This window comes from Cyrtonyx montezumae, unplaced genomic scaffold (assembly GCF_038088225.1).
Source record: "Cyrtonyx montezumae isolate F1298 unplaced genomic scaffold, pur_monq_1.0 scaffold_3, whole genome shotgun sequence".
NCBI classification, from domain to species: domain Eukaryota; kingdom Metazoa; phylum Chordata; class Aves; order Galliformes; family Odontophoridae; genus Cyrtonyx; species Cyrtonyx montezumae.
In genome coordinates this window covers 732,769-760,550 of record NW_027072034.1, presented here as the reverse complement: position 1 = coordinate 760,550, position 27,782 = coordinate 732,769, and the positions used below count along the sequence as shown (strand labels likewise).

Here is a 27,782-nt window from a genome sequence, read left to right as displayed (position 1 = left end):
TTTGTGCATTCTGACCGTAAGTTCTCCCCTGAGGCATGAGGACACTCTTCAGCTTGCTGGTAGTCAGGTCTCAATTTCGGAATGCTCCCACTCTGCTTGCTTTGCTAATGAAGTTTTTCAGGAGATCGTGGTCCATTTCTGCAAAGCCTTGAGTTTGTGTTACAACAGTTAAGTGGTTTATGCAAAATCTGAAGCAAAATTCTTCCAAGTCCTAAAAACAAAGTGAGTTAGTTTATAATATGAATGACTGACAGCAAAATGATTATCATTATTTTCCTGTTCCAAATCTATCATTTAATAAGCAGACACCATATCAATGAGCAATCCTTTTTCTGATCAGTTTCATTAGATCACAAATGATAGGATGAAAATTGCAAATATAACCGATTCAGTTAATCTCCTCTGAAAATAAAAACCAACACAAAAATGAGCAGTCACCCAAGTTAACTCTACAACCCTGTTATATTTACTGAGCTTATCAGAAAAGATCACTAGTAGCTGAAACTATCAGCTTTCCTCATCTGATTCCTCGTCCTCATGCTCATCCAGCATCAGTGACTGTTTCCCTTTTCCCCCTGCAGTGAATTCAGTGGTGGTCCTGTGAAAAACAATAGATATCACAGTCTTTCTAAAAGCAAAACCTCCACAAATATATAGCACAGAAAAAACATTTAGGAACTGAGAATCCTCGATGTCTGCAGTTCACTGAACACAAGTTCTGTGTTAGAATATATTCTGTGGTCAACCTAGGATTGAAAATCCCTCTCCAGATCCTGGTCTTTGTCTAAAAGGATGTTCAGAGATGAAGGACAAGCTTTGAAGCCAAACGACTGACTGCACTCAGCAAATTTCACCCAAGCTCTTCCCAAAAGTGGTATTCCTTCTCTCCACACTGTGTACCTCAGGAACCCTTGGATAGTTTCCATGTAACAACTGCTGTGTGAGGAGAAAGAATTCCCTTCTGCAGCAAGCAGAGCTGGAGCCAGCAGCAGGGCACACCTCCATCAGGAGTATAACACATCAGCTACGGGCTAGATGATGACTGTGTATGGCCTAGACTTGAAAGTTACAGCAAGAGAAGGTTTCAATCCATGCCACTTACATTCTAGGTAAACCATGTAAACCTGTTCACTAATTTTACAATTTCCAGAAATACTGCCTTTTAATTATGTTATATAGTAGATGACCCCACCTGGAGTGTAGTGTCCAGCTCTGAAGCCCCCAACAAAGGGACATAGAGCTGTTGGAGCAGGTCCAGAGGGGGGCCACAAAGATCAGAGGGCTGGAGCACCTCCAACACTTGGGTTGGAACTACATGATCTTAAAGGTCCCTTCCAACCCAAACCATGCTACAATTCTATGATCAGTCTGAAGTTGGCCACAGTGTACACTTAGAAATACACCTAAATATAATCTTTAGCAGCAGATTTTTGTATTTCCTGAGGACAGGGCAAAAAATTTTAATCCTAACAGATGCATACAGCAGCCAAGACAGCCTGCAGTTGATTTTCTATGCTAACAGTGGATAAACACAGCACTATGATCTTTCACTTGCACAGTTCACATTTAATGACAAAAAATCAACCAAACAAAATTAATTCCCTCTTCCTAAACCATCAGGCCCCTTTCATAATCCTTCTCAGGACAGCTTTTTACTGAAGGGCCGATACTTTAAAATGTACACTAGGTATGCAGAATGAAACACTGTATTACAGAAGGAAGAAGGGAATAGCACATATGCAGTCATTTAGCCAATCCCTTTTACTGTGCTTCTGCCAATCTGCTTCTGTAATCTCTAGTACTTTGTCCAGGCTATTTTCACTACTTCATGATACACCTAAATGTGTATTTAATTACTCCACCTGACACAGGTCAATGAAGGCCACCTCTGTTTTTGAGATGTTCAAGAGTGGCAAAAAGTTTCTAAGAGGAGAGTCTCCAGAGTAAACGTGTAACAAAAACTCCCATTCTTAGGAGAACCAAACCCTTTGGTCCCTCTTCTCCTGCCCAGTTTGCCCCATTGTGCTGGGCTTTCACCACCACAACACACTGAAAGCACAACTCTTTTTCAGCCTCAGCTGTTCATGTCTTGTGTTACTGATTATTACCCTTGATATCTTGGTTAAGACTGACCTCACTGCTCCACCAGCAGCTGCTAATCTTATCATCTGCTTATCAGATGTTATTCCTGCTTGCTTTCTGAAACTTCCAGCCTCCTCTTTGCAGCTCCTACACACGTACACCCCTCATTAGTATACTGCTGTCACACAGCAGTATTTCAACTCAGTTTTTGTTTCAGTTCCCTTTTGTACTTGCTTCCCGTGCCTGGAACTGTCTATCCCTGTGTCTTATGTAAGCATCTGCTTTGAAAATCACCCTGCTTCTTTCAACCAAGCAAAAGTGAAAGGAAAATGGATATAATGAAAAAACATGTATCAGCGACATCTTTTGGTTCCTCCAACAGGTCAGCTTCTCTGCTTGGCTACCTTAGTTTTACCCAGCAAAAGAAACTTCAAACAGAAAGATCAGGACTCCTGAGCTAACTAGGCTGCTCTGTTACCAGTCTAAAATAACAGTGTGGATTTCTTGCATAAACAAACCCACTGTACTGTTATTCCCACAATCAGCACAGCACTAAGAAGCTGGGGAAAGGAAAACATCTTTCAAAGTACTTCTCTGTTTACAAATAAAGTGCATGTGGTACTGCTGATAACAGGTTGAGTGCTAGTGAAACACTCCAGGGCCAAGGGCAGGTCAGAGGACAGGATGTGGAGAGGAGGATAACAACAGGTAATTTGTTAAGCAACAGGGTGAAAATGGATTTCTGATTAAAGCACAAGTGCAAACAGGGTAGGGCTTTCCAGGTAAATTGTCCCACTGCCTGTAAAAGGCAGTAGCACAATGACTGTGCCAGACAGCAACAGGCAAAACGAGCGGGTGGAGAACTTCAGGAAGTGAGCAGGCAAAATCCAAAGGTGGAGAAGTTGATGGCAGTGAGACATGTGCATGCCATGCTGTGCTACATGACAAGACAGGAAGGAGATTAAGAATCCTGACTCACAGGTGCAAGCCAATGGGCAGGAGGCTAACACTAGTAGCTGCAGCTTTTACAGCTTTGTGAGGGAAAACAAATAGCTGGGAAGCCAGAAGGGGCAACTGTAAGTAATCATGACTCAAAAGTTAAGCACAGTTGTGTTCATATTAAACACTTAATTTCTCAGAAAATAATTGTTTGCTTGAAGTGAAGTTGTCCTCACCTGAGCTTCATATTTGACAGCAGCAGAAAGCAGAGCGATTGCGTTCTCTTCACAAATGCCTTGTTTGATTGTTTGCTGGCAAAGCTTTTTCAATCGGTTTTCTCTATACAGTGTTGCCAAATCTAGCAGTCCTGCAAAAATTCACACACCTTTAACTATCCTGGTGCAAAAAATATACACTTCCATTCAAACAAATCAATCGCCCCATTATTTTAGGCTGATTTGCTCTACTCTTCCCCCACACGAAAACATCCTTGGATGACACATCAGAAAGGGACCTTTAGTAGAATGGAAGTCTGCTGTCACCTTGTTCACTGCTTCCAAGGTGTCAGTTAGGGACTTACATTAACGTGTGGAGCAAATCCTTTTTTGGTTCATGGTAAAAATGCTGCAGTTACTCAGACAGGAAAGTATTACGATGGTGTCAGTGCCTTTGTAAAGAATAAGCAGGTCCTCAGATGAGAAGCAATTGAGCTCTTTCTAAACATAAAGTTTTGATCTTACTGTATCCCCACTACTCATTCTCCTTGGAAGTTTCCAGCTCCTGCATCCCTTCCTCCTGACAGCTGCCAAACTGAAGATTAAAGTGCTAATAAAACTAAAATAAGCAGCCCTACTTTCTTCATCCTGTCAGGGGACACAAATTAAATTTCTCAGAAACAGAAACCCAGAGTTGTTTCCATTTATGGCAAATACCTATTGCATCTTCAGGAGGGAGCCTAATGCTGTCTGTGTACAGGTACTCCAGGAAGGCTCGGTAAACAGGGTAAGAAAATTCACTCATTTCTATAATTTCATCATCGTTATTCAGTATGGAACGAAAATGTTCACACCTACAAAAGAAGAACAACAACTGTTACTGTAAGAGTGATGCTTGAAATATGAGCTGCGGTAAGTTGTTGATAAAAGTCAGTCACAGCAGAACAAACACACAGCCATAAACACTAGCTATATGATTTCTTGGTATAAACACATAAATTTCTTTAGAGCTTCCTAGGAAATTCAGAATTTTATTTTCTTTCTGTTGTTAGTACTTTCTATTTTAGAATTCTTAAGCAGAAATGATCACGCTTTCATGCCACTGTGAAACAGACCTTGGCAATGGGCAGCTGTCCCAGAGTACCACAGAACAGTAAAAAAGTCAGAGAGAAGGTAGAGCACACTTCTCCCTTAAAAATAAATAAATCAAACCCAACTGCTCCTCATCCTTCAGTTCACAAAGTACCCCAGAGTGACTCAGCCCAGGAGTGCCCCTGGCAGACAGGAAATTAGGCATTCCAAATAGAGGTGGCAGGCAATAAGCAATGTGGGTGCAATGTACACGAGATGAAACCAAGTACAGAGGAAAATAGTAATGCCAGTAATTGGAAGTCTGAGGGCAGAAAGTCCCCCCCCCCGAAAAATAATCAAGAATTAACACAGACAACTAATTTATGTAGTAATATACATGAAATCACAAACATGAATCAGGATCAGAGACTGAAAAACAAAAACAGTGGTACACAGGTTGAGATGATAAAGCATTCTGAGAAAGAAAATAACAAAAGGAGAAAAATAATAAAGATAGAAAGAAACAGCAAGAGAGATATAAATCATGTTAGTAAGAATGTGATTACTCTGTAGATCTGCATATCAAATCTCACTTTAAAGTGTTGCTAGCTTGCAAAAAGTACTAAAAACAAAAAGAGAAGCCAGCTTAAAATTCAAATTCACAGATAAGAAGATATAAAACAAGTAGGGTAAGGAATGTGACAGATAAGGAAGAAAAAAGTTAATCTGAAGAGCATCAACAGATGCTGACACAACTGAAAGTGTGCAGGCAAGAAAGGCAAGAATAAACACAAAACCCTCAGACCATCCAAGTAGAGGAAGCATACCGAAGACAGGAGGAGAAACTGATTAACACCTAGAAAGGCAACAGAAAGAGGTGAGCCTTCTTTTCCACCTTCAAAAGGTAACCAGTAATCAGGGTCAAGATTGTTTAGGTAGTACAAAGGAGGATAGATGCCAGACAGAGAGAAGAGTTGAAAAAGCGGGCAGTCAGCAGTGTGTTTGGAATTTCTGAGCAGTGAGAAAGTGAAGAAAAGGGTAACAGTGAAGAAGAGCAGGTGAAACTCAAGCCTGAGGGAAAAGAGGGTATGTACAAAGTAAAGATTTTAAGCAGTAATGACTCAGCACAGTGGACTTATTACTGTGTATTTAACAGTTCAATTTCTGCCTCACCTAATTTTGAGAAGAACTTTATGAACGTGGATGTATTTTCCATCCACTAGGAACTTCAGGTCTGCAGTTTCAGGGTTGTCAAATTCCTTCTTCAGTGACTGGGCTACTGTTAGATGGTCATCGGGCTCTAGGAAAAAAGGGCAATCAATAGTGAGCTGTAACACACATATCACTCATGATAATGTTTTGTCAGTTACTTAATAAATATAATTTATCCTTAATAGTAGTAAAAATCAAGCAAACATAAAAACACATCCATTATCATCCTCCAGGGAAGCAAATGAAGGGAAGCTTTCTTCAGTCCTTACTAGTTTCCTGCTCTAAACAAGGCCTCAGAAACAAAAAATAAGTCCCTCTCCCTCTCCACTATCTTATCTGTACACAGCTAGAAGAAAATATGAATAGTCTCAGAATTGTAACACTGCATCTGATAGCAAATGCTATCAGTTATTGGATAAATCTAAAATCTAACTATAAGGTGTTGCTTATTATAAGATACCCAAAAGATCAATAAAACACAGAGTACCACTTTCTAAAATATTCCCTTGAGGAGACATTATCTCAAAGCAGAAATAAGACACTGTATAAAACCAACCAGTGCAATACAGTTAACAGTTAAGTATCAAGAGCTACCACCCTACTCAGAAAGTGCTCTCCCTTGAGTTATGGTATCAGAAGCACTCTTTGGGTGAATACATTTCTCTGTGCCACATATGTACATACATCCCACAACAGCTTTGAAAAGCCACCCACTGTCCACAGAAATCTCCTGAACTGGTTCCAGATCTGATCCTGAACTGACTCTCTGTAACATTAGGTAGCCTTAAATAACCATTTTCTTTAATAACATTAACAAATTAAAAACCTTAAACGTTGCTCATAGTCTAGGAAACATTTTCTTCTTAGGATATGAACACATATTATTGGCTTATGCCAATTTTGTGGATTGGCAAAGCTAGGCCTACCAGGCTATAAATAAAAAATCCTTCTGAGATAATGATACTGTAAAAGCACTTTGTTAGCCTTATTTTGTACAAGGTGGGTTCAGATTCTGCTATCTGAGCAAGTGCAATGACTTGAATGACCAATGCAAAGCTGAAGCTCTGCTGTAATAGTTCAAAAGATTCTGCAATAATTAGTTGTGAAGCCAATCTTCAAAGTTAAATAACAACTGAGATGTCTATTCATATGCAACTCCAGATGACCTCTACAGTCTCATTCATGTAGCTGTCTTTTCTGAGATGAGTGAGATACAGAACAGACAGTTTTTGCTTCTTATCCTTCTCTGTTCTCCTTTGAAAAATTCCTCAATACTCTACACTAAACTGAGGAGAAAATGAGAAAAAAAAAGTGGAAGGGAAACCAAGAAGGAAACTGCATTGAGAATAAGCTGTAATGAGACACAAAAAGAAAGAACATTCATTCCCAGGATTTAAAGGGGGCCTACAAGAAAATGGGAAGAGATTCTTTAAAAGAGAACGTAGTGAAAAGACAAGAGGTAATGGTTTTAAACTGAAAAAGAATATGTTTAGATTAGAGATCAAGAAAAAATCCTTCACTCTGATGACAGTGAAGCACTGGCACAGCTGCCCAGAGAAGCTGTGGGTGCCCCATCCCTGAAGGCATTCACAGCAAGTTTGGATGGGGCCTGGGCAGCCTGAGCTGGAGGGTGGCACTGCCCATGGCAGGGGGAAAAAACTGGATGGGCTTTAAGGTTCCTTTCAACACAAACCACTCTGTGACTCCATGATCTTAATAAGAATCGGGTATCTGAGGTGCACTAACTGGCCTCTTCAGCAGGTCAGCTGAAGAGACACTGAGTGCGTGTGGCCAATCCTGAACATGGGAATCTGGCTCCCTCATTCTTTTGACCTACTTAAAAGACATAGGCTATAAAGAAAGGTTCACCAATCCTAAACACCTCTGCATGTCTCCCTTACATCTCTAAATTCATACGCATCTTCTCCACGGCCATTGCACAGTAACAGTAGTTGCACAAAAGTTGGAACTATGAACTTGCTATTCAGATCATCATTCCAACAAAAAAATACACACAAGATACATAAAGAACCAAGGCATTCCCCATAGAAGTAAACTGCATCAATAAAGTAGAGAAATGTTTAGCAGTGTCATTAGGGTTTATCAATTTTTATAATTCTATAAATTTATCAATTCGTAACTTAGAATTCCTAGAATGTTTTTTTTTGTTTTTTTTTTCAACAAAATAAGTTTCAGCTTCAAACACAGGCACATCTGTTTTATGCACTAGAAGTTTCATTAAGGTTAAACCAAAAATATTTCAGCTCACCTACTGAGAGGAGACGCCACATAACAGCAGGGGTAGCAAAGCAAGCAAACACATCGTCAGTGCAGGCAAAGTGAGTGAGGTGGGGCAGGACCACAGACTGCCCACGGCACTGGCCCCACATGTACACCTGGCCGCTCTGCGTCTTGGCAGCCGAAGTGTGAGCAGAGTGGCAGGCTGCAATCTCTATAACTCTAAATTTACAAGCAGAAAAAGAACAAAAGCAAGTCACTGTCACGTGAATGAAATGCGGTGAAAATACCTCCCGCATTTCCCTGGTGCAAAACACATCTACAAGCATACATGCACTTCAGATGGCAAGAACATTTTCCTATTGCATATAGCAAAATTAGAACAGTTATTGATGTTTCTTTAAACAGTGTGCACTCAGGAAGTTTCTCGGTGAAAAAGCATTTGGGGAGTAAGGCAAGTAGGACAACACAAGCAGTGCTGCAGCAGAGCACTAGGCTGCAGCACATGCTCTGCTGACCCCTCAGCTCCCTCAGACAAAGGCATGGTGAGTGCCAGGCTTCTGCTCACCCCTGGTGGTCCTGCACGGCGAGGTGAGCTGCTGCATTAAGCTGTCTTGAAGAAGTGTTTGAGAAATGGCCATAAACCAACAATCTAAACAGCTTTATTTTAATTAAAATACTGAAGTACCGTTACTCACACGACTCTTACTGCTTATACTGAACAGATTTTCATTTTGAAAATGAAAAAAATAAAACCTAACAGAGCACTGAAAGCTGTTTCTAAATGCATTCTAGTTACGACAGGCTATCTCAATAATCCTAAAGTTGATTTAGGATTTCATACATCCCACTGCGTACAGCATTGCACAGTCCTCTGTTTTGCAGTCTGAGCTACCACTTGTTTGCTTGTTTTTCCAGCTGCCTGGAGAAAATAGCTGGGAAACAACTTGTCTAAAGTGGCATGTACAAATCTTGCAAGCTTTGGCGAGGTAATATTCACACTGACACCAGGAATACATATTCTGGCAAACAAGGGAAAGGCAACACACAATATTAAAATTCACACTAAAATGTGGTAACGTTTCAACTGCAGCCAAAATGTCTGGAAAAAAAATAATTTCAGTTTAATTTTAAGCAAAAGCACTAACCCAAAGAAATAACAGTGTTCAAAATCAGGCCACGTCTCATCACCACAGAGGAGCTCCCTCTCTCTTCATTGCAGAAACAGTTACAGATGTGTTTGAAGGGACGTCACACTTTTCTTATTATTCACAATAGGAGGCCAAAGTCAACACTTCAGCAGCGCAGAGCAGATGGAAATATCAGCCCATATAAATATCTGGCTTTGAGTTAGCAATAAAAGGAATTACCCCTCTACCCATCAACGACTAAGGTAAAGTATTTAATTTGTAAAAATCTAAGCTAATTTTCAGGAAGCAACAGCAAGAAGAAACACTTCCCTTTCTCTCCCCCCTGGGTTATGAGCTGGGTTTAATAGCAGATACAACACAAATTGCAGATGTCCACTCCTTGTGCATACTCCTTGTTAAATGTAGCATATTAAAATACAATTTCTATTCAGAGGCGATAAAAGTTTTATCGCTGACTTCGAACAATGAAACCACCGAAGAGAAAGTGCAATTAAGACCTATATAGTGCAGCATGAGCTGAAGCATAGAACAGCACACTAAAGCTCAGAATATTCAGTTTCTTTTTCTCAGTGGTGGTTACAGGACGGATTCAAGCACGTTCAGTGAAAACCAGACTCTGATGCACTGATTTTGAGTGTCAGACAGATTTTCAGTCCGTTCACATTTAGGAAAAGAACCACAAATGATAGGCAAAAAATGACAGACTATTTCTTCCAAAGAATAGATTAAAAAAGCAGTAATTTTCTGTAGCTCTTTTGAAAGGATGCCAACTAGTGTCTGACTGCTAGAATGTATGTATTACCTGTCCTTATCCACAGCAACTGTAGTAGGGTAAGACTGGTTGCTTTTATTCCCAGTACCCAACTGGCCGTATGAGTTGGCTCCCCAGGCATAAATCTGACCTTCATCTGTCAGCACTAATGTATGTGCACAGCCACAGGCAACCTATAAGGAATAACAGACAGAAAAATCTCATTTTTATGTAACAGGAACTTAACACAGACATATGTATATTAAGTTATGCATTAATGTTACTGATTTTAGGCCATTATAAAGACGGCTGATAAAAATGACAAAAATGACAAATAGAGGTAAGATTATTTAAATGTGAAGCAAAGGAGGAAAATGACTGAGGAAAAATAAATCATATGATCACAAAAGTACAAAGAAGAACAGTTAGGAAAGAAGGAAAGCTACAGGGCAAACAGAGAGTATGCTGGGAAAAAAAAAAGTCTAGAAAAAGGCAGGCCAGCTCTTGCACTGACCCACCCTATGGGCAATTGCTCCAACCTGAACAGCTTACCACTGTAAAAATATATGAGGTCCCTCTGACTGCTGACTACATAAAACCAGCTCCCTGTGCCAGCTCTGGCACTAACTGGACACTCTGCGGAGATAATTAACATCACTGGAGGGAAACTCTCCACACATTGGCCCAAGGACCACCAGCGTTCATGTAAAATAAATAGCTAGCTATCCAGAAAGGAGAGAGGAGAGATGAAACTCCACCTAAAACCAATTTGCTTTGTTCAAAATGGGTTCATGTATAATTATACAGTCTGCAAAGCAGATACACTGTAAGAACATGTGGTCCACTGACATCCATGAAGAATGAGATATGATCCAAATGATATAAATGCTTAAGGAATTTGCTGATGGGAGATACACAGTTTAGTACTAATGGATATCCAACATCTGAAGTGGATGAAAATAGGAATTATGGCAACCTTAGTGGACCACTCATACTCTCTAAGCAGTAGAATGTATCATTTTCCAGTGCAAATGATACACCAGCTAAGCTACAGACTACATCCTAGGATGGGAATGCTATTTATTTTCCCAGAAATAAAGATGGGCTCTAATGAAGAATGGGTCACCCAAGATGACTTACTTATTTATTAAAATGGCAGGGGAAGAAAAGCAGATTTCACAAGAAGAAAAAAAGAAATGATCAAATGTGCCTAATTCCCTAGGAAGAAAATCCTAACCTCACTGAAATTAATAGCAAAATTCCCATTGAACTCTACAGGGCAGAGGTCCATTCCAAGATTCATGCTTTTATTCTGATAAATGGCATTTTAAACGAAGAGACAAAGAAGTTCCTCCTTCACATAAAGAATACAGTCTGTTACCAGATCTGGATGTTGGCGGCCCTGCCTGTGGCGGAAGGGTTGGAACCTGATGATCCCTGGGGTCCCTTCCAACTCAAGCCATTCTATGACACTATGATGATCCTGTGAATATTCCTTAGCTTATTTTCAGCTGTTCCTAAAGGGTTTGATGCGGGTATCGCACACGTACCCGCTGTACACGAATGCCTTGCAGGGCTGCTATTCGGCATGGCGTTGGCTGATTGCCACTGCTGCCCAATCCCAGCTGGCCATTACCATTGTAACCCCAGACGTAGACCTTCAAGACAAAGACAGGGATTTTAGCTGTTTGATTGTAATTCTTTTGAAAACAATATCACTACTTCATATTTCCAACAATAATTTCTTTAAATATTTCAGGTTCCCCCACCTTAGGACCTGCACTTTATACGTAGATAGTTCTAAGTATATGCTCATCAAAATTTGAATCCTTGCTCTTCACCATGCTCTTTTTAAGTTATAAAAGTGAAAAACAAGTGACTCATAGGGCTCTTCTCCAGCACAGAGTAAATTCAACAGGAATATTTCCCTTTCTCAAAGAGCTATTTTCTCATCCAAAAATCCTCTAACACAAAAGACAATATATTAAACCAAGTATAAACTGGAAGCTACATACAACAATTTGAGTAGATTGTTAACAGTTATACTGAAAAAGGAAAATATTGAGGGCTGATCAGTTCAGTGATGTATATTCCATTGCCCTAATACAAACATTCAATAGTTTCCTAGGTCTAAACTGAAATGCTCAGAGTGATGAACCTGGAGAGCATTTAGGCTGCCCAGAATCTTCAGTTCAAGTGAACTCCAGCAATAGGAAAACTATAACCCTTCATATCCTCACAATGGACAATAAAAAGAGAAAGCATGAGTGGGGTTTGATGTGTACTGCAGTCGAATAACCACACACAATTAAATCTGTTTTCTGTTGCTTTTTGTTTCTTCAGAATAGATGCATCTATACAAAGTCTGAAAATTAAGATAGTATTCACTGATCATTCTCACATTTTTGATCCGTAAGATTCTAGTATAGTCCAGATAATTAATTTTTCCATAAATGCTAAATACAGCAGTGACATAACATTAGTCAGCACCTTCATTTCCGCAATAGCATGAGACCAACTAGAAAAATCAATAAATCAGTGATAAAAAGTTACTTTGTATGTATGAGAAAATGAACCTAATGTGAAATATTAAATACATACATACAGCTTTTATGATTTAATCCCAACATTTATAAAAATCTCCTGACCTTAAAAACACCTTTTTTTTTTTTCCCCTTCAGAACTGTATATTCAGATCAATTTAAATTTGAAACCTGAATTCCTCCTTCAGGTCAAAGCCAGCTTCAGTAGCTAATACAAAGTAATATCTGATAAATTTTGAGTAATCTCATAACCCTAAATCTCTCTGTTTAACTTCTTTCTAAAGAAGATGGTAAAAGCATTACGGATAGGAAGATACACAAGACAATTTGTGACAAAGATTTTTACAAACAGCATAAGCAAGTAAGTCAGAGGGACTCTGGAAGTAAGTACTTCCTTTCTCTGTGGCAGCAAATTACATAGAAGTTCTAAATGACCTCGATCCTGTGATACACACAATAAAATTTAGTCAGAAAATTCACTAAGCATTTCTTACCTCTCCATTTTCCACCACAGCCATAGAGCACATCTGTCCACAGGCTATGTTAACTACTACTTTATTCTGAAGGCAGCTGGTAACTCTTCGAGGAATTGGTTGATTAGCGGTTGAACCAGATCCAACCTGGCCTGAGTTATTATAACCCCATGTGTACACCTGTTGAAAATAAATCCTCATAAATGAGAGAGGTACATAACAAACAGTACACAACACATACCTAGTATGTACTAAGTACATATTCAAGAGAGAGTGATTTGTTAAAGGTATAAAAAATACACTTCAGGTCGTGTTCATGTGTTCTTTCACACATCATGGAAGCTACAAAGGTTTATAGTTTTACTGTTTCTATCAAAAGTGTGCAGCTCACAGTATCTGTATATCCCACTCTTGAATGTTTCTCCTATCAAAGGTAAGAGGCAACACCGCAGTTGCACTCATACTAGCAGATTTCATTGTTAGTTTTCCAGAACCCAAAGCATAATGGCTAACTGGATTCAAACGTCATCTCAAAGTAAAGGACAGAAATACTTTTTGCCTCATTGGGTAGTACTCCTTACATAAACTGATGTCAGTTTAGTGGCATTAAGTATTTATAGAAGGGTGTAGCATAGGAAGAACTGATCTTTTTTTTTACAAGCAAAAGTGACACAAAAATCAATGTTCTGCATATGTTTCAAAGAAGATGAACTCCAAGATTTCCCATTTTTTTTTAATATTGGTGTTGCATCAGCATTCCGAGGACAGAAAGAAGGAAGACTAATACACTAGATGCAGTATGTTATCCTGTTTCTCCCATATACAAATTTCATCAGGAGAAAAGAAGAGATTTCTTCTAGCATTTCTTACCTCCCCATCAGATGTTAACACCATAGAATGATGAGAGCCACAAGCAACTTCAATAACTTTCTTGTTTACCAAGTTAGTAGAGACTTGACAGGGAACCAAACCGTGGTTTGTTGTACCGTTGCCCAACTGACTATATGCATTATGACCCCATGTGTACACTTCTCCTTCTGTAATAAAAATGTAAAAAGCTATATGAAAATCCGTTCTTCCGATGACTACACAACATAAAATCACAAACTGAAAAGTCAATTCTGTAACATATTGTACATAGTTAAGCATATACATGTCCTTTTGGGCTCTTAATCCCAGGGACATACTAATGCTATCTTCACACTGTTTATCACAAATCCAAAGTGTCAGTATCCATAATAACCACATAGTGTTCATAAAAGAAAGCAGAAAGCCAAAAGAATGGAGATAGAGCAAAACAGAAGAGAAAAAGATGAAATGACACACGGGAGTCTCTGTTTATGTTTTTGTTACTGAGAATGAATTAAAATTTCTGTACAAGTCCTGGTGCTGTTTCCCATTTTTAAAAGCCCAAATAATTCAATTTTCATCCTACTGTAATATATGTAAAGATGCTTGTAAGACAGACAATTATGTAATGTTGCTACTTATTATATAAACATATTATTTGTGTCTTGTATTCTGAGAAACATGCTAGTAAAATTAAGAATGCAAGAAGTGACTGACTGGGTTAGACCGATAGTCTACTGAAGAATTGTATGCCTGCCTGGCAATTAAAAAAAGATGCTGCTCAGAGGAAACATGAACCTGAGCCTGGTTACTTTTTGCAGCTCATTCCCTTTGTACTTCCTAAGCACTTACAACCTCTAGATTAAAGATACTACAATTCTTCTGATTCATTTCAATATATGTGTATTGGTCTTATTACTTAGGAAGCTATTACCATTTCATATTTACTTTTCTCACCTGTTTTAAATCAGATGATCTCTAGTTACGGTAGCGCAGGCACAGTGAATAGCAGTTCTACATTCATCCTGTCTATCACCATTAATTTCTAAACATAAATTATAGTGTTATTCCACGGGAGCTAGATTTGACATATTACTCCTCCAGATCTCTGAAGAGGTCACCAGACTCTATTTGATATTTTCACCAAGGGTTCTTTCAAAACTACTGAGGCAAAATGTGCTATACTGGTTTCATCTACCTACTTTACCCTGTCAAAAAATAACATAAGAATATGAATTTCAATAAATATGTGAAACACGTCCACAAAGAAACTGTAGACTAATTAAAGTGCAACTAACTGAAAAAGTCATATTTGCATCATACTTTACCTTCTGTAGCGAGAACAACATGAGGGCCACTTCCATAACTCAGACAGGCGATCTTTTTGCCACACAGAGAATCTAATCTCTTTGGCTCAATTGTGCTTTGGACGTCTCCTGTTCCCAAACACCCACTGCAGTTCATGCCAAGCACAAAAACCTGTTATAAAAGAATCATACAGTCATCACTTAGGTGAGATCAGACCACCAGAGGCCCATCAGTCCAACTAGTCCCTTACCCAACAAAGGTCTACACATATCACTTTACTCAAGTCCATGTCTTTTTGAGTCTTGACCACCACCAGGGTCATCAAGCTCTCCAAGCTTTAACCACTGTCACGGTAATAAAAATATTCTAACATTGCCCTGGAATTTCCTATATTCCAACTTGCATCCATGCATCTCCAACAAATGTCTACCTTCATCTTCTTATTCCCTGAACATGGTAGGAAGCCAGTAATTTTAATTGCAGATGTCTCAGTTTTAATGAAAACGTTCAGGTATTCAATATGAAACTTTTCCCAGGTATGCAACAGTACTAGCTTTCACAATAACTTGACACCTAAATTACAAAAGAAATCATGTTCACATGCCTTCTTGGACAATTACCTCATCATTTTCAGTTACATACAGCACCTCATTACCAGCACTGCCAAATACACAGGCTTGACGAATTAACTTGAGTTCTTCTTGTGAACAAAGGGAAAAAATTGGCCATTTCCCAACATCCAGCATTTTCAGGGCTGAAAATAATGTTGCCTCCAAGACCTGATGTTACAGAAAAATTGTATCAAATAGCTATCCAGAGAGAAATAAACTATTGCATGATAAATTCAGAGAAACACCACTACCTGCATTCTCCACCACAAAACAGTATTTTAATTCTAAAACAACGCACACAGCAAAAACCATCAAAATAAACAAATAAACTATATCATGATCCAGAAAGAAAGCATCTATGTGCATAGAGATAACTACAATGTAAGAAGTTAAATGCTGTGGTCAGGCTTTCACTACATTCATACAGTGTGACTATTAGGTTAGAGGATTCAAAAAATACAGGATTCTAATTTTAAGATGTAAAGTATACATCCAAAATCTGAAAACAGTATGCTAAAATTATCATTAGGAAAAAAAAAAAAAAAGCCAACAAGAAAAATCTGCTCAAGAATATACTTACCTTTGAAAAATATACACATTTGTTTTCATGCATTAAAAATGGAAACTTGAGAAAACTCAACATTTCTACTGCTTCAGCATAGCATAATTCAGAAAAATGCTGCAGTAACAACTTTTAATAACAATTTTTGCATGGAGCACTCATCAAATTTTCTTTACTACAATTAAAGAAGTTCTGGATGTGAAAGAAAACTAAAATTACCTGATAGCTGAAGATGAGTAAGAATAGATTCTTCCTATCACTGTATTACATAGTTTACCATATAACAGTAAGTACTGCATCACTTGCTTACCTCTAGGAAGTATCAGACTTCCAAATTACTATCACAGAAAATATATATCTTTATATATTTATATATATACATAAAAAATCTCTGACTGAAACAAAACTTTGAATAAATTCTAGTGGAGAGTCAGCTATATTAGTTTTAAGGATATTACTTTTTTGACTAGTATAACTTACTATGAAAAGAACTACACAGAAGCATAGATAAAAATATTTTAACCATAAGGAAAAGCTGTGATTTTGATCACACAATCTATTTCCCCATGTCCTCACAGCAAATAATTCAATATAATTTAATAACCAGTCTAAAAGCTGGTTATTCAGTTTTGTCATACAGACTCTTTATCAATGTGTTATCATGAAGCTCCGAACCTAAATGATGTGTTTCATTACGTTCTACAAGCAGAGTGTACAAAGAAAAAGACAAAAATTTGAAGTTTTTTCCCCAAATCATGCTTTAAAAATTATTATATGTTGTTGAAACACAAAGGTGAAGAACATAACTTTGGAACTTAATACTAAATTAAACCAACCTTGAAAGCCAAAGGAGAGATTCAAACTAATTAAAATGAATATGCTGTCCTGTTAATATTTTGCGGATCACATTAGTAACATTTCTTTTCCAAATATAATTTTTCCACCTACACTACTGGTTTTCTGTTTATCTTGAAAGCTACTCGCATGTACTAAGCTAAGCTACTACTAATAAAACCATGCTTCCTCAACATAAAGTTACACTCTGACCTTGACACTGACTCCTTGAGAAGGAGGAGGTTCATCTTCCATATGGATTTGTGCTGGCGACCTTCTGCAGAGAGAGAATTGTGGTTAAAATTGCCATATTATATTGCTGCAACAATATTTTATAGAACAACACACATTTCATATTAAGACCAAGCTATCACAAAGCTCAGACAATTTTGTTTTCACTTTCAACTGTACAATGATGAGTGACTCAATTTTCTGTATTCTTACCAAAATATTAATTCTTGGAGAAAACTTTTTTAAACGAGTAGTATAAATCAGTGATTGAAAAAGTTTCAATGAACACAATACTGCAGTGTGTTTTTATTGTAGTAAAAATGAATTCAGAGCCTTACTGATACAAGTCTCCAAGACATTTCTTTCAGCAAAGAAAAAGCAAAGGGATACAACCTTTCATTTCTGTCATAACCCTTAAAATATTTTTATTCCATCTTCATTCTGAAAAGCAGTGTATGAAAAAAAATAAAATAAAATAACCAACGTTTGGACATTTTCAGATGTACTGAGAATTGTTGGAATATTCATTCTGTTTCTGAAGCTACTGGCAGCTCCATAAGTGACCTGCATGGTTTCTACAATGTTCATCACCAAAAGACACATTCAGATCAGATGTCTCCTACCTGATGAGTATGGCTAACCCTACTGTCTCCAAATTATTTCCCAACACAAAGCTGCACAAATCCATTTTCAGTAAAAATGCACAAATGAGCAAGCAGCTCTTAAAGCTGTCTAAGCTTCTTTTTCTCAATGAGAAAGCAGTACACATCATTTTCGTGGAGGCACATTGATTCAGCCAATTCTAAAAATGTGTTTACCTCCCACAGAAAATCAAACATCTGTACAATTCTGACAGCAAGCAGAATTACATCCAATGAAGAAGTAGCTACCATTTTACTTAGCTACTCATCACAGGCTACCACACTTCAAAGAAGTTTTTAAAACTACTAATGTGTATACTGTAAAACTCCACATGTTGCTGGCAAATACAACATGGGACTTGTAGGGCATGTCATGTCAAAACATGGCAAAGAGCAAATTGGCATAAGGAATTCGTGTACATGCAGCAGAACAGAGCCCTGAAAGGATATGCACATCTATTTATCATGCTTTGCAATTTAATAATTCAGGATAGCTTGCTAAGCTCTTACTGTTAAGAAATGTGTTATTTTATGCAGCATATTTACTTGTTCAGAGAACAAGAATGCAACCACTTGCTTTTGTGCATGTTATCTCTATTTAAAGTAGAAACAACTTTCCTAATTAAGGCCTTTTGCATGACCAAAGCCTGAGCAGGATTACATTACCAAATTGCAATCTTGAAAGTTTAACTTCAACTACATGAGTAGCGTTACAGCAAAACTGAGAACTAAAGCTGCACAAAACTTTGCTGCATCAATTTCCAACACTGTCTAGCAATGGTGATACGTGTAACCCATTTCCTATCCATTCTTCAGCATACAAGGCTGACAGGTTCCCCAGGACAGTATTAACTATGAATATTCTAATTCAAGTGAACGCAGAACTCTGTATTTCATCTGCAAGTCATTTGATGCACAACTGATATTCATTATTCTACAAGTTCTGATATTGATTGATTGATTGAGTTCCAACTCAATCGCTTCTGATCAGACAAAAGCACATCAATTGGCTTTCAAAGCAGTTTATTCATCAGTATAAATTAAGATACCTTAGGATGGACCACTTCAGTTACTGAATGAAAGGTCCTCTATTTTTTCAGAGTTCCAGAAACATGCCACCAATTTTCAGTTAACTTTGTGAGAACATAGATCGCTTACGTGTCCTCAAAACTCAGAAGTTGTTTTATCTTCAATATAACTGAGAAAATTACTCCTCAATTCCATTCTTCAATATATTTTGCAAACATAGACATCTTTATGATCAGTCCTCCAGGAGGAGTACATGGAGTACCTCGGATTACATCTGTTTATTCTTTTATTTAAATTCATTTGTTCTGATACGCATTTCTGCCTCTGCAGAAGAGTTCTTTTTAAATGCCTGTAGTTGATTTAAGAGTACACACAGACCACTGGGTCCTGAATGTGAAGAAAGAAAAAAAAATTAACTCATCAAGCCTACCTAAGAAACCTAATTCTTATTTGTGGACCTAGCGGTTATTCACATTTTCTTACTCTTAGGAATTCTTCCTCCAAAAGAATAACTACTGCACATACAGTGAAGGAAAAGAAAACAGTACTATCAGCAAATGATTAAAGAAAAGAACGTGTACATTTGGGTACTTCAGATACAGAAGAAAAACAAAGTCCAAACTATTCTCTGAGAGTCCTTACTTTAAAATAATCATTCATTGCTTAAGGAAAAAAAAAGTAATACTTACTTTTGAAAGTAAATAGGTAAGCAACATATATTTCGCATGTATTAAAACTTTATATTCACTAGCTGCTTTTCCCCAAAAAATCTAATGTGCAGATCTAGAAGAAAAAACATCATTCTGGTTTTTTTTTTGTGGAAATATACAGTGTTTAAGTACAAAAATATTTATATTAAACTTCACAAATCTCTTATCTTGAATCCAAGTACAACTTAAGTATCTGGAGAGCATCCTCTGGCAGTCTGCATCAAGACTTTTTCTAAAGTTTTGAATCTGGATCTGTTCCAACCATGGTCTTTGCATTAGCTATGTCTTTATGGCATAGATAAGATTAAGTTAAGGAACATAAACTAGCCATGTTCTACTAGCCAGGTTCCATTAAGATCACTTAATCCTAAATGTTTGTACAGGTTCACCAACGCATTCAAATAAAAACATTCCTGCACATTTTCTCTCTAGGAACTTGGCTAACCAACAGGTTTTCTTTTTACCAGAACTCCAAACAGTATTTCCTCCCACTTAATTAGAGCATTTATGAAATTCATCTGCTGAAACAGAGGTCTGTTTGGAGTATTTTGTCCCAGTAACTCTAACCATAGTGTCTGGAAAGAGCAAGAGGAACAAGTCACAGGCAAAAAAGGACTTGCTGACACCTTTAGGAAAGGAGCCTAACCTTGTCTGATCTTGACTTCTCACCAGCCATGTACAAGAGCAGTCATGAAATTATGTCCAATCGATTATTGATAATTGATTATTATGTCCAATTGATCTCGCAGGAAAAAAAAAGAATGGTAATTAAAAAATCACAGAATCAAAGAATGGCGGAACAGAGGTTGGAGAAGGAACCTCTGGAGAGACCAACCACCTGCTAAAGCAAATTCCTTACATTGCACAGGAAAGCATCAAGGTGGGTTTTTTGCACAGAAGGTGACTCCACAACTTCTCTGGGAAGCTTGCTCCAGTGCTCTATCACCCCTGAAGTAAAGAATTTTTTCCTACTGTTTGTATAGAACTTCCTACGTTCCAGTTACTGACCATTACCCCCTTCTCATCTAGTCACTGCTATAAAGAGCCTGGCCTCATCCACTTGACTCCTGTCCTTTAGATATTTATAAGCATTGATAAGATCCCATCTCCTTTCTCTAGACTGAATAGTCCCAGGTTTCTCAGCCTTTTCTCACATAGGAGATGTTTCCAGACCCTTTATCATCTTTGTATCCCTCTTCTGTACTCTCTCTAGAAGACTCCTGTGTTTCCTAACTAAGGAGCCCAGAACTGGACACAGTATTCCAGGTGTGGTTTCAACAGTGCAGATGGGAAGAGCTGCTTCCCTTAACCTAGTATCCACACCCTTTTTGATGCACTCCAAAATCTCGTTGGCCTTTTTGGCCACAAGGGCATGCTACTGGCTCATGGCCAACCTGTTGTCCACCAGGACCTCATGGTTCTTCTCCACAGAGGTCTCTTCCAGCAGGTCATACTGTCAAAAGTTACTCCCACTGAAAAGATTACATTTCCTTTCCAGAAAGATGTGTCTTATTTTCAGAATTAATATCATTTTCTTGAACAGTGAAATGCCAGTGGTTTGTCCAGCACTGACCATAAGCTGACAGTACTCAGCTCTTCATTTATTTCTCCACTGATGCAACATTGTTCATTACCAAGAAACTGCAGACCTTGAAACAGTAAGTGATTGGTTGAAGAGCTGCTACCTCCAACTAAAGCACGATCTTTTCTCATTCCCTTCTTGCCTCTTGACACCAGACTGTGACTTCTCTGCTTCTGATGCAAGCTCCTCTGGGTGCCTATTGATTTCAAAAGCAAAGATGCATGTAATTTAGAGGCTAAATCCACAAAATCTTTCAGAGACTGAAATCTTTTAAGTCTTCCAGACTGTCATCATTGACTTTGCAAGGCAACTGCTACAGAAATTCTGAATTAAAATGATGTAAGACAGTGTTATTTTCTGTCAACTGAGACATAACTTTAGCCCACGTCTTGTCAGATGCCAGTTCTCTTCTATTACAATAATCAGCTGTACCTATTGGTTGGGACAGACCTCCAGCAAGACCCCATGAAGTTACTGGAGGTTCATCTACGTGCAGAATGGTTTTTTTGGAGCTGGATACTTGAAATCTATCTGCAAAGGCCTTTTTTTTTTCAGTAATATCATCATCTCCAAAAAGAAAGTAGTTGCCAAAAATGAAAGCAGAGAAGAAGATGAAAACAATAGACAAAAAGGAAACATAGACACACCAAAAGCAAGGAAGGTAGTGGGAATACTGTTTTGTGAGCCAGGTTCAGCACCATTCTTTAATACAGGCTCAATACCACTACGCTAAAGCCTAAGTACTTCAAGGAAAAATGCCTTGAAACACATGAGAAGACAGGAAAGAAAACAGAACACATGACCTTTCAACTCTTGGATGGATTAAATGTGTCTGTGTGTAAGGTGAAATTCCTGCTCTAAGTGACACCATCTCTTTGAAAATCTTATGAAGATTGCGGGGACACCTTCCTCACACTTGTAAAAAACTCCTGGGAGATTTGGGCTGGCAAGAAAATCTGACTGAGTTGTATAAAATTCAAGTAGACTTTTGTAAGTCTTAAATAACAGAGATGATAAGACACACTGTCCATACTATCACTCTTTACTTCTCCTATCCCTATTCTAATTACTCTTTTTCCCTTTAGAACTGCTGTCAGTTGTAGAATGGTGTTTTGTTTACCACTGAGCAACAAGAGGGGAACTGACTGGAAAAATGCATCATTACTTACCAGAGAAAAAATGTTTAAAGCAAAAGAAACAATTCTCAAATTCTTTTTTCTCATTCTATAAACCCTCCAGTTACCCTAATAAAATCATTTGAAAGCTCTGTCTGTCCATCTGCTGCTTTGGAAAAAAAAAAAGAAAAAAAAGTCAAGTCAGCAGCTAAAAGAGTCTAATTAAAACTGGCAATCAAAATTATTTTTAATTTAAAATGTTTTCACTTATTTCTACAAGTGCAAAAACACCTTTTGAAGGCAATTGTTTCAGATTTTGTAACGTGAATGTGCAAACTACCTTAGGGCTTGACACCACTGAAGGATACTGGAGTCACTTCCACATACATATCTCTGTAGTAAAAAAGAGGATTATCTCCAAATCTTGAAGATGTCAAAATAATAAAACACTTTCTTAGACAGTATCTTGGTAAAAGGGTATTATTACTCTATCTGTTTCTAAGCTGAGATGATGAAGAAAATCTTTTTTTTAATGTCTGAACCCAGATTTTCAGAAAATTAACTTGAAAAACAGTTTATCTTCGCTAAACTGTTAGCCAAATTCCAAACACACTTTAGTTCCTGTAATCCATGTAGATATAAACATAATAACATATTAACAACTGATGCGGTTATTAGCTCCTGCCCATTTAAAACATGGCATAAAATGTAATTTACTATATAATTGATTTGGTATAATTGACACATATTGATTCGTCATTTTGACCTTCCAACACAAGAGTTCAAAAAACAAGCTTTAAGGGAAAAAAGTATTCAGATTATTTGGTTTGAAAAGATCTTTATTAATGATATTAAATTAATTCATTAGCACAGCCAATTAATTCAAAATAATGCAATAAATGTGAATGGAATTGGTGGTTATTGTATTTTTATAAACTTAAGGAATCATAATACAGAAAATGTTTAATAACTTAAGAAATGCTAACAGCTCAACAAGTTTATCAGGATAAATAATGTACAAGCTCAAGACTTGTAGTACTGCACCTACAAGAGGGAACCTGACTGGATACAGATTAATGCCATAGGAACAATATATCAGGGAAAGGTCTTTCTTTTACTATGTACCCAAAAATTCCATATTGCATTTATAGAAAAACGACAAACAAATGCACTTACTTTGTTACAGCTCCTCTATGTGGATCTAACCTACCTGAATTGTTATTAGACAGCAGTTATGTGACCCAGCCAAATTCTGATCCATAGATCAGTCTAGCTCATGTGGATCACCTGACTTCATATTCTCCTCAAGCTGTTGAAGAAAAATGCAGTTTCTGTAGTTGTAACCTTTATCCACTTCCTTGGGGATGTCCAAGAAAGGTTCTCCTAGCTCCATTTGTGTTAAAAGCTTTAATTTACAAAACGTACCTTCAACAAGGCACAAAATCAAACAAAAGCAAACAAACGAACTGAACAAGCCCATACACACTACACAAAACCACACCTTTCTTTTCTACATTCCTTGCTTGTTTAGATTTAGCGCAGTTTTTTCTGCACATTGGGTCACAAAGACAAGGGATTTTTCCAGATCATATCCAACACTATCACAGCATGAATAGAGTGCTGTAGTTAAACCTCTTTCTTCCCTCTAACACTGGGCACCTGCAGGAGTGTTTGCCATGAATCCAGCATAAAAATCCTCTGCTAACTTCCTCCTCTATTATTATTCATCAATATTAGGACTTTCATCTCCAGACGGAAACACAATGTGATTCCCTAATCTCTCAAACATTAACAATCCTTTGTCAGTCATTAATTTCCCTTTTTCTGCATTAAGACTGTGATTAAACTCTGAGCTAAGCTTGTCTAACATACTGCAAGCTTCATGCTCCTTTATGAGCCAGCAATGTGCCCTTGCAGTCCAGAAATCTAACTATGTCCTAGGCTGCATTCAAAGCAGCTTGGCCAGCAGGGCAAGGGAGGTGATCCTGCCCCTCTGCTTTGTGCTGTGAGGCCTCACCTGGAGCACTGCATCCAGATGTGGAGTCAGGAGAGACATGGACCTGTAGGAGTGCATCCAGAGGAGGGCCACAAAAGTGACCTGAGGGATGGAACACCACTCCTATGAGGACAGGCTGAGAGAGCTGCGGCAGTGCAGCCTGGAGAAGACTGAGATGATCTGAGAGCGACCTTTCATTATCTACAGGGCAGCTGTAAGAAGGGGACAGACACTTTAGAAGCATGTGCTGTAATAGGACAAGGGGAAATGGTTTCAAACTAGACGAGGGGACATTTAGGCCGGATAGAAGGAAAAAGGTTTTTTACAGTAAGGGTGGTGAGGCACTGGCACAGGTTGCCCAGAGAGGTTGTGGATGCCCCATCCCTGGAGCCATTCAAGGTCAGCCTGGATGAGGCTCTGAGCACCTGATCTACCTGTAGGTGTCTCTGTTTGTTGCAGAGGAACTGCCCTCCCAACTCAAGCGACTCTGGGATTCGTACTTCACGCTGAGGACAAAGCTCTCCAACACCAGCCGCACGCAACCCGCGGCCACACACGCACATCTCCTGTCTGAGACATTCATAAAGACTGAAAAAACACAAAGCGAGGGACTACATCACCACACCCACCCGACAAGAGCAGAGCAGAGCAGACCCTCCCCTCCCAGCTGGCCGCTGACAGGACCCCACATCCTCCCCCCACAGCGCTGCTCCCACCGCCCCACCCCGCCCCGCCGCAATGTCGCAGCCAACAGCAGCCGGCGCAGGGCGGGAAGCGCCCGCCCCTTCCGTCCCCTCCCCCGCCGCGGGGCGGCTGGCACCGTCCGCTTGGAGCCCCGCTGGCGGTCTTGAACGCGGCATCCGCGCCTTCGCTCTTCACGGCGAACCCGGGGAAGGGGGAGGCGGTGGCGGCTCCGCTCGCTCCGTCGCTTACCTTCCCCGCAGGCGGCGGCTCCTCCTCCTCCCCGCGATGAGACGAGGGAGGATGCCGCCGCGCTCAGGCGCCTCCTCAGCCGAGAAGGGGGAGGGAGGGAAGGAGGGAAGGAGGGAGGGAAGGGGGTAAGCGCCTCCCAGGGATCCACCTCCTGCGGCGGGGCTGTGTGCCATGCGGAGGCGCGGCTCTTTCGGCGGTGCCCCGAGCGGGCGCGGTAGGGCGAGCCGCCGTCACCAGGCGTTTTCCTGTGCGCGGTATCCGTGTCCCGCCGGTTGTGTGGCTTACCTTGAGGCTGCCGACCTGTCTCCAGGCTGTCGTGCGTGTCCCGAGACCTTTGCTGCTGCTTTCGGTGGCAGAAGGGTTTTGGCGTGGGAGCTGTGTTGAGGAATGAAGCTTGCTCTGTGGCTTAGCAGCTGTCTATAAAAATACCTTCGCGTCTTACTCCAAAAGTAATTCCTGCTATTCATTTCCATGGAAACTGCAAGAGATACAAAGAGCACGACGACGCCGTTTAATAGAGCAAATTCTAGGCTACGAAGTGTTGTTTTTCAACGTAGTCAACATCGTTCAGGAAGAAATATTTTACTGTGAGGGTGGTGAGACACTGGAACACGTTGTCCAGAGAGGCTGTGGATGTCCCCTCCCTCAAAGCATTCGAGGCCAGGCTGGGTGGGGCTTTGAGCAACGTGGTGTAGGTGTCCCTGCCTATAGCAAGGGGTTGGAACTACATGTTCTTACAGGTCCCTTCCAACCCAAACCATTCTATGAACTCAGATAAATAATTAAAATGGAAGAAGTATTAGCTTCCAGCATCATTAAAGGTCTAATGCAGGAAGATGTTTGAACAACAACTGCGTACGATTGGAAGTTACTGCCTTGTTCCCGGGAAGCGCTCAGGACACAATGTAAGAAGCTCTTCCAGATATGTCAGATGGATGAGTAAATTAAAATCAGCTTTTGTAGGAATGAGACTTCATCCACTGACTGATGCCTCATTAAAATCTCACATAAAAGTGACTACAAAAATTAAGAGCTTTATTCTTGTAACATGGCTCAGTGTTAAAAGGTTTTCCTCTTAAGTCCCAGAATTGTACTGTGAACACCCAAGTCTCTTCAGTCAGCAAACCTGGTCTAGAAGCGCCATAAGAGGAGTTAAATTACAAAATACCATTCTTCCACTTGCAGATGGAAAAAAAACCAACACATTCAAATAGATTTTCCTAAGGATTTCATCCCTTATTTTGTGCTTATGGTAATCATACCTTAGCCCAAAGGGTTTTGAATTGTTTCATTTCAATATCGATTTCAGTATCTGGAAAAGTTTGAGACTACTGAACAAGAAGGAATCACATAGACAAATACTGTTTTCATTTGTGTTATTGCAAGCACCAGTCTCAGCTACAGAAGAGCAGACACCAATAACCAAAGCTCCTCAGTGTAGTAACTGTAGTACTTGCTTACAGTTTATGTGTGGTACTAGTTTAAATACCTAAGTTAAAATACCTAAGGGACTCTGATATGTGATAATAAGGGAGATAGAGACCTGGTATGATAGTGATAGAATAAGGGGAAACGGCTTTAAACTAAAGAGGGGAGATTTAGGTTGGGTGTTAGGAAGAAATTTTTTACTAAGAAGGTGGTGAGGCACTGGAAAATGTTTTCCAGAGGAGCTGTGGGTGCCCCATTTCTGAGTGTTGAAGGCCAGGTTGAATGGAGCCTTGGGCAGCCTGAGCTGCTGGGTGGAATCCTGTTCATGGCTGAACTTGGTGGGCTCTAAGCCATTCTGTGATTTTGTGTAATAATTTGTGTGGAGTGTGGGGTGGAGGACAGCAGACTTGGACATTGGATTCAGTAAGGAAGGTAACATGTTTCTCTATAATTTTGTTCTGTCTTTTTATACAATAAATAGACTGCTATAAACACTATAAACAATTTATTGTCTATTACCATGTTCATTTCTCAGACTTGAACCCATTTCGGGAAAAAAAACAATGTTGCTGGATTTCAGATGCGTGTAAATATAGTAATATACCGATAGTGTCAATCTCACAGGCTGTGGTAACAAGCTACTCATTTTCAGATTGACAGTATAGCAAGTATTTTTAGTAAGAGTAATTGTCCCCCAAATCAAATTTAATCTTGGGCTGTGAGCTGTATTGATTCTTCAGTAAACATTTTTGAAGAGTATTGGATATTTTTCTAAAAGTTATGCTTTATTTAACTGCAGGAAGCACTGAGTTAGGCTGAAGGTCACGCTTAGAGTCAGTGGAAGAGATGGCTTGTTTGACCCATTCAAACAAAGTTTGGTTTAATACACTGAAGACCTTAAATCTAGAAGCAGCGGATGTAGATCTACATCAAAGAAACTGAATTTGAAACACTTGGTAAAAGACTGAGGTCAGTGAACAACAACTGAAGGTGTGGATGTAAGGAAGACTAATGTCGTTTTTAAATGTATAAAGAGAGGAGTGAGTGGAAGTTAAAAGATGATCTGCCTCCAGTAAATGGTATAATAAAACAGCTACTGAGACTGCTTATAATGCTGTAAGTTATCTCCATTTATTGATGCCTTCCTATCAAAATGGGATCAAATTATTCTGCATTTCCATACGTGCCAGTTGTTCTACACCTGTCTCCTTTTCTACCTTTTGTTTCTGCTGTGTCCAGCTCTTCTTTCCTAAGCATAGTGACAGATTTAGAACTCAA

The 27,782-nt window shown here is 39.1% G+C and overlaps 1 protein-coding gene across 5 annotated transcripts; it reads right to left on the bottom strand.

Moving 5' to 3' along the window:
* Positions 1-69: 69 nt before the first annotated feature.
* RCBTB2 (RCC1 and BTB domain containing protein 2) lies at positions 70-25,157 on the bottom strand. Of its 5 annotated transcripts, none has more exons than XM_065743935.1 (15): positions 25,077-25,157; positions 24,578-24,731; positions 19,430-19,523; positions 17,053-17,116; positions 15,453-15,611; positions 14,853-15,003; positions 13,546-13,712; positions 12,697-12,855; positions 11,210-11,317; positions 9,711-9,853; positions 7,789-7,979; positions 5,481-5,607; positions 3,954-4,090; positions 3,258-3,388; positions 70-211 (listed from the first exon to the last, which is right to left on the bottom strand). In XM_065743935.1, exons 3-15 carry the CDS (start codon positions 19,465-19,467, stop codon positions 71-73), a joined length of 1,716 nt encoding a protein of 571 aa, XP_065600007.1. In that variant the 5' UTR covers positions 19,468-19,523; positions 24,578-24,731; positions 25,077-25,157; the 3' UTR covers position 70. The 5 variants fall into 5 exon arrangements, with proteins under 5 accessions (XP_065600007.1, XP_065600005.1, XP_065600009.1 ...); XM_065743933.1 differs by lacking the exons at positions 24,578-24,731; positions 25,077-25,157 and adding exons at positions 23,358-23,456; positions 24,165-24,192; XM_065743937.1 differs by lacking the exon at positions 24,578-24,731.
* Positions 25,158-27,782: the final 2,625 nt, after the last annotated feature.

Bases quoted from the DNA above. Each gene is read 5' to 3' on its own strand.
- RCBTB2 (XM_065743935.1), bottom strand. From the start codon at position 19,467: ATGCGAAATATATGTTGCTTACCTATTTACTTTCAAAA. The intron at 13,713-14,852 runs GTAAAGTATGAT...TTTTTATTACAG, and splicing joins TGTTGTTCTCGCTACAGAAG to AAGGAGAAGTGTACACATGG. The intron at 11,318-12,696 runs GTAAGAAATGCT...TTTGTCTTGAAG, and splicing joins CTGTGGTGGAAAATGGAGAG to GTCTACGTCTGGGGTTACAA.